Source organism: Solanum pennellii, chromosome 9 (assembly GCF_001406875.1).
Source record: "Solanum pennellii chromosome 9, SPENNV200".
Taxonomy (NCBI): Eukaryota; Viridiplantae; Streptophyta; class Magnoliopsida; order Solanales; family Solanaceae; genus Solanum; species Solanum pennellii.
The window spans coordinates 20,715,632-20,727,748 of NC_028645.1; the positions used below are offsets into that span (position 1 = coordinate 20,715,632).

The 12,117-nt window shown below is 29.9% G+C and overlaps 1 protein-coding gene across 4 annotated transcripts; it reads left to right on the plus strand.

Moving 5' to 3' along the window:
• The first annotated feature begins 344 nt into the window (after positions 1-344).
• LOC107029728 (G-type lectin S-receptor-like serine/threonine-protein kinase SD2-5) lies at positions 345-3,157 on the plus strand. 4 transcript variants are annotated; one of them, XR_001458065.2, is made up of 3 exons: positions 345-1,179; positions 1,588-2,782; positions 2,877-3,157. XR_001458065.2 is itself a non-coding variant. In XM_015231174.2 (3 exons), exons 2-3 carry the CDS (start codon positions 925-927, stop codon positions 2,599-2,601), a joined length of 1,269 nt encoding a protein of 422 aa, XP_015086660.1. In that variant the 5' UTR covers positions 346-768; positions 868-924; the 3' UTR covers positions 2,602-3,157. The 4 variants fall into 4 exon arrangements, 3 of the variants coding, with proteins under 3 accessions (XP_015086658.1, XP_015086660.1, XP_027775301.1); XM_015231174.2 differs by having other exon boundaries at positions 346-768; positions 868-1,179; positions 1,588-3,157; XM_027919500.1 differs by having other exon boundaries at positions 755-867; positions 963-1,179; positions 1,588-3,157.
• The last annotated feature ends 8,960 nt before the right edge of the window (positions 3,158-12,117 follow it).

Genomic DNA, 12,117 nt, shown 5'->3' on the forward strand with positions numbered 1-12,117 from the left:
TTAATTAAAATAATAAAGGTAGAGTGTACAAAATTTATTACTATCTCGTGGAGATAGAAAAACTAAGTGTGGAAAATCCAAATACAAAGAATAACAAGGAAAAATTGCAAATCATAAAAAGAGTGATAATTGAAACATAATAAATAACAAATAATGACAGATAAAATATAGGAGTTACAGTAATACAACTAGTACAACGACTAACACCAGTAAACCTAAATTTTCAGAAAGCAAGACAATATTCCATTGTCCACTATATTCAGTCCACCATAGGGACCATAGGATATAATTTCTTCTTTATTTGATTCAACTGTCTAAAATAGCAACAACCTTTTAAAAGCTTTTGCCTTTCATAAGTATCATTTATTGGTAAAATGCTAAAGTGCTAACCACAAAACCACTACACTTCAATGTAATCCTTCTGTCTCTTAATTAATAGTACCTTTTATGTACTATTTGATTCAATAAGAACAATATAGAGAGATGAATACAAAAACATTTAAAAAGACTCACTTAATAGTCAAGTCACTATTTTAAGGAGTGGGGAGACACTACTAATATTGTAACATTATAATCATGCCAAACTTTTTATTTTCTTTCATCTTGTTTAATTTATACTTTTCTAACAACAACAACGGCCGGAGCAAAGCCTATTGATTCGCCAGTTTGCTAACCTACTTTGTCGGCTACGTGCACTCTGTAACCAGAATAGAGCTCTGGACTTAAAATTGCCCGCTTATAGAAGTCTGGAAGGCGGCGCCTAAACTAGTGAGTGACATTCCACACATGAAAATTTATGAGCTTTTTTTTCTCATTTGCTGGTTGGCTCGTGGCTACTGCACCTCTGATATTCACATTGGTTATCAGGTAAGTCTTGCTATACCAACATCATATAGCAGAGGATTTATAGGCAGGGCTTTTCTTATGGAAACTGATCACAACCAAATTGGACCAAATTTTAGAGGTGCAATCAGTGTTGAAGCCAGTAATGATAAATACACATGTTCACTTGATGTTTTTCTGGGAGATGTAAAGGTTTGGAGTTCTGGTCATTTGTCACAATTCTACACAATAGACAAATGTACACTTCAGCTAACTCAGTATGGAGACTTATTGTTGAAAGGGGGTCTAGATGATAGAGTTGGATGGAAAGCTGGAACTTCAGGACAAGGTGTGCAGGTAATTAGTTGTCAATCGTTAGATACAAATCGTATGTCTTTTAACTTGGTTTTAGCTGACATCTATGTTCTCCAACTTTGAGTGTGCACAAGTAGACACTTAAACTTGTATAAAATTGAATAAGTAGAAACACACGTAATACGTTGCATAATAATACGTAGGGCGCCATGTAGGATACAAAATTGCTATGTAGGATGTCATGTAAGACGCATGTGTTTATTTTGTTCAATTTTATACATATTTAAGTGTCTAGTTGTACATACCCAAATTTAAAGGACATAGATGTCAACTGAAGCCAAGTTGAAGAACACATATATATATTATATATATATTATGCCAATATGCATATTGACTTTTCTTATGGAAAATAGCATGGCTTAGTATGCTAAAATATGACTTCTTCTGCAGAGACTGGACTTACTTGGGACAGGTAATTTGGTGTTAGTTGATGCTATGAACTTGATTAAATGGCAAAGTTTCAATTTTCCAACAAATATTATGCTTTGGGGTCAGAGACTAAGCTCAAGAACTCGGTTAACGTCTTTCCCTAGCAACTCTAGTTTGTCATATTCTTTTGAGATTCAGTATGACAAGATTGCATTGTACTTATACTCTGGAAAATCGAAGTACTCGTATTGGGAATATACACCTTCGGACTTAGATGGACTGAATATCACGTATGTTGAGTTAACTTCTAACGCGCTAGAGATATTCAACAACGAAAACTATAGAATTGGAAGGATAACATCAGACAAGACAGAGCCCTTGAGATTTTTAGCATTGGGAAATAGCACAGGGAATTTGGGATTCTACTATTACTCATATGACAAAGGGAAGTTTGAAGCTTCATATCAAGCATTAAACACTAGTTGTGATCTTCCGTTGGCGTGTAAACCTTATGGTATTTGTACATTTTCAGAGAAGTGTTCTTGCATTAGACTAATAAAAAGAGGAGATGGATTGCTTTCTGATTGCACTGAAAATGTAACAGAGGGAATTTGTGGAAGAAATGATTCCCAAATGCTAGAATTACAAGGCGTTACGAGTGTATTAAAAAGCAATCCTTATAAGGTCAATGTGACCAAAGAAATATGTGCAAATTTGTGCTTGGATAACTGTACATGTGTTGCAGCATTACATTTTTCTTTCGAGGATGATCCTGCGAAACCTGGAGAGTGCTATATGTATGGACTAGCTAGAGGAGTTAAACAAATCGAAAGAGATGGAAGACTGAGTTATATGGTAAAGGTACCAAAAGGGACTGATCAAGGTCATGATAAGCACTCGCATTGGAAGAAATGGATTCCGATTGTTGTAGGAGTGGTTGATGGAGTTGTATTGTTACTTGTTTTAGGAGGAGTTGGATACTATATAATACGAAAGAGAAGAAAGTCGTGCGCAGATACTGGTCACAGCAATTGACATTGTATAGATGGAATTGTTTTCATGAAAACATTTTCTACATGGAGATAGTCATTGACCGATTCTCATGAACTCGAGTGACAGAACTAAAATTGTAACCAAACAGTTAATTTGTTAACTTGGTTTGGCTTGATGAAATGCCTGAGATTGAGCAGAATCCGAAGAAATAGAAGTGTCAAAGGTATGCAAGCTATCTTTTCAGGGTTAAAATGTTGTTACTTCACAAAAGATTTTTTGATTCCTGAACTGACAAGTTGAATATGTTGATGTCTAAGGTTGGAGAGAAACGTCTACGATATTCTATACTTCAAAAATCGAGCAAAGCTTGAGTTACAAAATGCGCGGCCAAATGTCCCTACAATGAAATAAATAAGTTGTTTTGCTCAATTTGTAAGCTAGATTCTTGCAATTCTCTTTTGATTTGTTATAGCTAGATAAAGAGAGATTCATGCTTCATCTAAGTTCTTCATAGCTCAGTGACTATTTACCTTGAATGAACAAAATCTACACTTGTAATATCTGGTGTTTAGCAACTAGCATACCAGTTCTTTCCTTATTTTCTGGCTTTTCTTTTTATGGTTTTCCACCCATGTCCGGTACCCACGTTGAAGACTGACTAAATCTGAATTTGTGTTAGAAAATCCCACATTGAGGGGGGAAAGCACTCCTTAACAAACGCGGCTTCATACCAAAAGGTGATTGATGGTGTGTACTGTGTATATGTCCACGAACAGTCACTTGACTAGGTCCCTTGACGGAAAATAAATGCAAAAGTAAACAACACAAGATAAAAACACAACAGTTTTACGTGAAAACCCCTTTGCTCAAGGGAAGAGAAAACCACGACTTGTACTTGTATGGTTTCCAACCCAACTCCATTTAATGATAAAAGGAGCAAAGATTCAGATTACAAACTCCTGTAACCTAGAAATTAGAACACTTTAATCACCTCACCTTTAATGTAGCAACTCTACTACCAGTTACTTCTAAAGAATAGCTCTATTGCCCACTAAACTAACTACTCTAGTCGATCTAGATTTCAAGAACCCAATACAGCTAACTCTAGCTAATCTTTGTTGTATTCTAATATGAAAAACTAATATGCTTCATTCATAACTTAGGAATAGATCTCTCAAGATTAACCATTGAAATACAAATCCTAGCAACAACTAAGAACAATGATAACTCTATCAGGTTCTTTAGCTTGTTCTTGAGCAACATTCCATTGCCAGAGGCTTTTTCCTTTTTGGGAGAAATCTCTATGAAAAAGCTTGTTTGTGATATGTGATGATAGACATATTTATAGGATGAGCACAAACATACAACAATTTCTTTGGCTGTGGGCATGTTGTACCATGGGAGTGGCGCACCAACCATAGCATGTTTGCGGTCTTTTGGACAAATGTAGTTTTTTCTGTAAGAAATTCACAATCTCGTTAAAAGATTAGGTCCAAAGTTTGTTCAATCATCAAAACTTTAGATATGGAATAGATCTTTAGTTAAGGATGAAAGAGTACTTGTCACTCCACCACAATCCCTATTGACCATTTTCTAGCTTTAAAATCAATAAATTAGAGGTTTCTAATTCATACATATACAAAACACATTTCCCTCACCTTTCTTTCTTCTTCTTTTCAATTGTTATAAGTTATAGTCAAGCAATGTATCATGACAATAACAAAGACAATGTAAATTTATAATAATGGGAAGTAAAGCAAATGAAAGAAAGTACAAATTTAACATGATACCGGTCAATCTTAAGTTATATATATATATATATATATTACCATAGACTAATGAGTAATCTCTTAACAAGAAATCGTAATGATACAAATACAGAATATATACTGATTTAGTATTCACTCAGCAAAATTACCAGTTTTAGTGATATTAATATAGTATATAGAACTGATTTAGTATTAATTCAACAAAATTGCCAGCCTTAATGATACCAATACAATATATGATACTGATTTAATATCAGTTAAGCGAAATTATTAAAAAAAATTCACATAAAGCCACTTAATAATAGTTAATTACTCTCGATAGTTATAATTTGGCAATTACAATTTGTCGCTACATGTTATATGTAGGAGAGAGGAGAGAGGAGAGAGAGAGAGAGAGAGGGAAAAGAGTGAGAGAAATGTGAATTGTATATGTATATTGGTTAGATAATTGCATTTTATACATATGTACTTGTATATATGGAAAGAGAGATTGGGAGAAGGAGGAGAGAGCCGAGCGGGAGAAGGCAGAGAGTGGGAGAGAGGTGAATTGTATATGTATATAATTGTATATTATACATATGCATTTGTATATATGGCAAGCAAGATTGAGAGAGGGAGGAGAGAGGCGAGCGAAATGAGAGAGGGAGGAGAACGGCGAGCGAGAGAGGGCAGAGAGTGGGAGAGAGATGAATTGTATATGTATATAGGTTAAATAATTGTACATTATACATATGTATTTGTATATTCTAGTGAATTATACATATACAAACGTGACTAATTATACAAACTCGAAACCAGCCCACATAATTAATGTATAATGTTAGTCGCGAGTGGTAATTATAGAAACTATAGCTGTGATGAGTGATTAAATAGTATAAGTTTGCTTAGCCGCTTCATTTTCTCAAATTAGTAAGGGGATATATAGTGTAATTATTTAGTGGGATACGAATGTAAAGGGATATATGTTTGTAATTATTTTGATTTTATGGGTTATTTGCTTAGTTTCCCCGAAAATTAATAGGCCTAATAAATAAGTCTCTAAACCTTTTCTTTTTCTTTTTTTTTTCGCAAAAACAAAATCTTAAAGATTTGTTAAATCAGAGTTTTTGTAAGTGTTAAAAAAAACTTTATAAGTTCATTTATCGAATTTAAATTGAAAAAAGTAACGAGGATTTGAAAACTCCAAACTAGAAATTTCAAATACAACTTGCAGCCTTTTTGTAATTTGAAACTCACCTTAATGGGATACCAAAAACTGAAATTAATTTAAAATCAACTGGTGACGCAAACTAGTTTAATTTTTCTTATACAATTCAATTTTTTAATTGATTTATGTCAAAAATTCAATACATAACACATGTTTGCTATAATCTGATTTGGGCTCAAGCCCAATTTATTCTGCTTCATCAATCAAACTGAGCTTCTGCCCTCAATTGAGCCTAGACACTAGCACGGTTGGAAGGTAACTGAGGGAGTATGCCTATGCGCTACGTATCGGTCGTTTGATTCTTTTTTATTATCGATTTGTAGATATGTTAAATCGCATAAAATCATTAATATATTGACTTATTGATTAATGATCGTTATTGATTTACCCATTAAAATTTGACACAAAAAAATCATTGAAAATTATTTAGAAACACGACGACGAACCAAATAAACCATTTACATGGATTTATAGATTGTATCTTGCTGAGAAATAACACTAATACATTGTGGAATAACCAAAAAGTTGAGATTGTTAGAAATAAAAAATATGAAACTAAATTGTAAATTTTTCGTTAAGGACTTTATATATCGAATGGTATAAATATAATTTTACTATTCGGTTATCAGTTATCCTATTAAAAAAAAATCAAAATGTTAATAATCAATACTCTAATGATAAAAAAAAAGTCAAAATTGTTAAATCAATAGCTCATTACTGATAAATTAATAACTACTTATTGATTCAGGTTATCAATTTTATTTAAGATTTCGAACAGCCTTATACAAAATGCAAATATATTGTTTGGAGAATTTCGTGGACATGTAATATTTTGCTATTATCTACCTAAAGTACCATTTTGGTTTACAAAATCTGTTGATGAAACTTTGAATGTGATAGGATCCCTATTTTGATGGCATATTTAGTTGTTTTATTTGGAAAAATTATTTGATTATATATATATATATATATATATATATATTTAATATATCGACTAATGAGTAATTTCTGAACAAGAAACCTTAATGATATATACATACACTCTTATAGTATCATTAACTTATAGTAAATTTCTGAACAAGAAACTTTAATGATACCACAACAATATACATGTACTATTATAGTATCATTGACTAATGAATAATTTCTTAACAAGAAATCTTAATAATACCACAACAATATGCATATACTCTTATAGTATCATTAAAAAATGGGAAAAGGGTCTGATATACCCCTCAACTTTGTCATTTAGAGCTGATATACCCCTTGTTACAAAAGTGGCTCATATATACCCCTATTTGTAAACAAATGGCTCACATATACCCTTTTCCTTTAACGGAAATGAAAAAATATATAATTTTAATCTAAATTTTTATTTTATTTTTCTAAAAAGTATAATCCCATATGAGTAAATTAATCCTCGTCAAACATATTTTTTTTGACTTTTTTTTGTTTCAATGACTAATTTATAATTATTATTTTGATAATCAAATTTATTTATGTTTCACTAATATTCTTGTAAAACTTATTGTAGATGACCAAATTTTTTCTTCGAATACGAAATTAAATTACAATACACAAAAAAAATAGTTTAATTTTTTTTTCTTTAAACTAAGGAATGAAAGAATAAAATAAAATAAGAATAAGAAATTCAAATAATTATAATAAAAGAAGTCAAAAAATAATTTATGTATGAAAAAAATTAAAATATAACTTGAACTTTGATAGAAGAATCATATATACCCCTAAAGAATTTTTTAAAAAAAATTAGAAGTAATAAATATAAATTTAAAACTAATCTTTTAACTTCCGTTGAATGAAGGGTATATGTGAGCCATTTTGTAACGGCAGGGGTATATGTGAGCCGTTTGTATAACGGTAAGGGCATATGTGAGTCACTTTTATAACGAGGGGTATATCAGCTCCAAATGACAAAGTTGAGGGGTATATCAGACCCTTTTCCCTTAAGAAATAAGTAATTTCTGAACAAGAAACCTTAAAATTAGAAATCTTTCAAAAATCAAACTATAATATTCAACATGTCATAAAGTTAAATTGTCCAGAGCAAATAATATGTCAAAATATTCCAAACATGTCATAAAGTTAAATTATCCAGAGTGAATAATATGTCAAAATATTTGGAACATGTAGAGGAGCTCATATAAATCCTAGATTATTTATAGGAGATTTGATATGGTTGAAATTGAAAAAAGAAAATCTAGCTTGCTAAGAAAGATGGACTAGTGCAATCTATCAATACTGTGTATCACTGTATATGAATGTTGATATATATCTAATACATAATTATATTATTTATATATCATATACAGTTATACACTATTTATACAATATTGAATATTTTTTTACCGATAATACATTGGAAAAATTACATAAATTAATACATTTTAAAAAATAATTACAGATTTTAGCGATACTTTTTGTTTATTACCATTTGTAGCAATACTATGATAAATCTGTAATATGTATTAAAATTGTATTATAAATGAATTAAAAGCGATCAAGTGAAAAAAAAATAATGTTGCTATAAATAGTAAATATTTTATTATTATAGCACATTTATGTAAGTTTCCCTAATACATTTACATAAGAAGCCCAAAGAGAAAACCAACGAACATAAAAGAAAGAAGAAGACCGACAAAAAGTCTACAAATTTGGGATATCAATTTCTTGGGCCATTCGATTAGCAATATTTTGCACCGAATCACCATTTATGTCTTTATTCCTATATATAAAATATAATATAGTAGAGGTGATAAATAAATATGTTAGTTAAATTTGAATAGGTTTAAATGAATTTGACTAATAAATGCATGAGTTATTAACACTCCTAAAAGTTATTGCGGAAAGGGAGTGGGCCAAATTTTAATCACTCCTAAATAATTATTGATTTTAGCGATATTATTTTTAATTTATTACCCTTGTAGAAATATTATGTTTAATCTCCAAACAACCAATATCAACTTAGCTAAACCAAACCAATAATTCTCTTCCTTCCGGTCTGCAAGCGTCCCATAAAAGTGAATGATGTATGTCATATATATGTATTATAACTTTTTCTAAAAACATATTATGCTTGTTTGGTTAGATATTGACACACTGAATTATAAGTATATTAAAATGTGTGATAAATGTATTATCTATCAATAAACTTTTATTATATGTGAATACTAAATTGTTCTTTGTAATGTGTATTAAAATATAAATGTATTTTAAATGGTATTAAAAAGTAATCAAGCGAAAAAATGTTATTGCTACAAATGGTAAATGTTTTCTTATATAATATATTTATGTAAGTTTGCCCGTATTCTTTATTATTGATATATATAATATATTAAATTAAAAATAAAAATGTTTTAATTTAGTTTTTTTACAAGATCTGCCCATATTTTTATAAACTGAAATGGATTAGGCTGAAAAATAGGCGGGTCAATAATCGAGTCAAATATGACGGATTGAGTAAATTATGGATTCATTGGCTGATTTTTCCACTTTTAATTTATAGTAAGAGACACAAACTCTCTCCGAAATTTTAGACTTTTAGTCCCAAATAAATTGAGTAAATTATATGAACATTTACTGATAAACAACAATTGTTTTCCTTTTTCGTATTTGAAATCTAGAATATAAGCAAACTTAAAACGAATAATGTTTACTAGGAAAGCATCAATGAAATAAACTAAATCAAATTCACTTTTAAAAACATAAATGAACTCTTTGATTGGACTACAATATAATGCCATCGAAAGGATACATAAAACGCGTGATGAGTTAAGTAGCATGATTCGATTTGTTTAGTTTGGGACCATCTTTAACATTTAGCTTTTGGATTGAGATGTAGGGAATTAGTATTATATAAGTTTGTGGATGACAATCATTTTGTTAAATCACTCAAGCTGTTACATGATATGGTAAAGAAAAAGTTCATATATATTGTAATTGCAACACTAGTTAATTTTCTTCGATGTGATTGTTCTAGTGTAAAATAATCATCTCTATTATAAATTTTACATGCATGATACTTTCTCTGTCTCAATTTATGCAATTTACTTTCCTTTTTAGTCAATCCTATAAAGAATGACACATTTCTATATTAAGTATTCTCTTCGTCCCATTTTATGTGACATTTTTCGCATTTCGAGATTCAAACTAGTGTATCTTTGACTGTAATTTTTTCATAGATCCTTTTAACATTTTGAATTATCAATTATTGTGACTAATAATACTCTTTACATAATTTACAAATATATAAATTTCATTTCAAAAAGTTTGAAAATTCGATACACAAATGTCCGGTCAAAGTAAAATTGTTTGACTCTCAAAAAATTAAAGTGTCACATAAAATGAGACAGAGGGAGTAACAATTTAACTACGTTCATAGTAAAAGAGAAAGGATAAAAAAACATCAATTAAAGATAAATAGAATACCACAATGTTGTTAATCTCCGTTTCAGTTTATTTAAATGGTTTTGATTTGACATAAAATTTAAAAAAGTTTTTTAAAAAATTGAATTATGTGATCTTAAATTAAAGATATACAAAATCTATGTACTAAAATTTTCTTTAGTCTTGTTATTTTACACATGCTTATGTAAAGCTAAAATTGAAAATGTTTAGTATCAAATGGAAAGTAAGAAAATAAATTTAAAAGTTGTTATAGGGAGTACTCCTTTTCGCCAACTAAATAGCTATCTTTTTAAAAAAAATTAATAAGAAGTAATAAATGTTAATCATTAGCAATTTTGTGGTCTTGATGAAGTGTCATCCCCAATTATAAAAGTTACTGAGACTAGTTATGATAGTAAGAAAGGTAGCTAGGGAAGTACATAATAGGTGGTTTATTTGAAAAGAAAATGACCAAATCAAGAATTAAAAAAATCACTTTCCAGAGAGAGTCTATCACTCTATGAAATGTTGAAATTGGAATTAAGGGAAGAGACAATTTTGGAGCAGGATATGTGTTTGTGGAGTGGATTGTTTTGTTGTAATGATTAATGCACGCATGTGAATAGGTGGGTACATTATGGTTTTGTCTTTGTGGAAAGGTGACAATTTCAAAATAGTTAAATTTTAAATCCCCAATTATATTATTCATGATCTACTATAGTATCTATATATCTCTCAGGCTGGGTCTTAATTACTTTTTCTTTTTTTTTGAAAAACAACACTTCACTCTCTTATATATTTGTTTTTTAAAATATTACATATCTTATTACTAATTAAAAAATTTCTACATATCTTATAATTAGATATATGTATTTTTGCTACCATCAGATTCTATCGTGCTATTTTATTTCTATAGAGAGGTAGGCGACAAAGACAAGAAATCTCTCTCGCTATAGATAATTATTGTTTGCGAGAAACATTTGTTCTACTTTATCCTTTCAATAATTATATTGAATAAAAACAAATTGATCCACTGGTGTTTCGGCGTTTGAAGCCTTGAGATGACTTGTAGAAACAATGCTTTATAGGTTGTCTTGTGTCTCCGAAACAAACAGTACATTTATTGATGGAGAACAACGAGGATTCAATCCGCAAACCCGCGCGACACACTAAAACAGGAAGATATCGGCGAGCGAGATTTATATGTATCCCAAATACATTCACATAAGATACACATTAGATACATGCATGTATCAGGAATGGTTCACATGTATCTCACATATCAGATACATGGGAGAGTGGCGAGCGAGATGGAAGAGAGGCTATGAAGGCGATCTAGATTTGCTATGTATCCAAATAGATGTGAATCTACTTGGATATAATATATCTCGAACAAACACGACTTAGATCTCATCCATGTATTCGGGATACATGTATCTGGACATAACTGGAGGCACCAAAATCTGATAAGATACATAATGTTGCAAACTAGAATGTTTCTAAGTAATTAACTTCTAAATTAGTGAGATTTACGTAGGTTCCTTTTACTTTTCCATTTGGGCTGAGGTAATTAATTCTCATCCTTTTTATTTTATTCAATTGTTAGCATTATATATTAAAATAGAAAACAACTTAATTGTTATCATATGTTAAAAAAGAAAAAAAAATAAGTGGTACAAAACACACGCATTGAAAAACAATGACTAATCAACCATAGATTAATTAACAGTGCTTGTTTATAGAGAAGAATTATGAAATATTAGCGTGTGGACCCTAAATTAGGGTTTGTTAAGTTGATCATTGATGGGACATAAGCAAGTTAAATCTTTGTAATGTATTGCTATATGTTTGCTGGAATCTCCTTATGTTTGCATATTATCCTAGCTAATTTATCACATTACAATGGAGCGTAGCAAAATTGGAAAGTCAATGATTCTATTAACAAAATAATGAAGTAATAAAAAGTGTATTCTATTTTTTTGTGTGTGTATGTGTGTATTTTTTTAGTTAACTGAATTATTTAAATAATTCAAATGAAATGTTCATATATACAATCTAATATAGTATCTCATATTGGCTAAAGGATAAAGGATCTAAAGTAATTGAATTAGCACCCAAATATTATAATTATTAATTATTAGTAGTAATATTACTTTTTTTTTACAAGTTGGTACATGT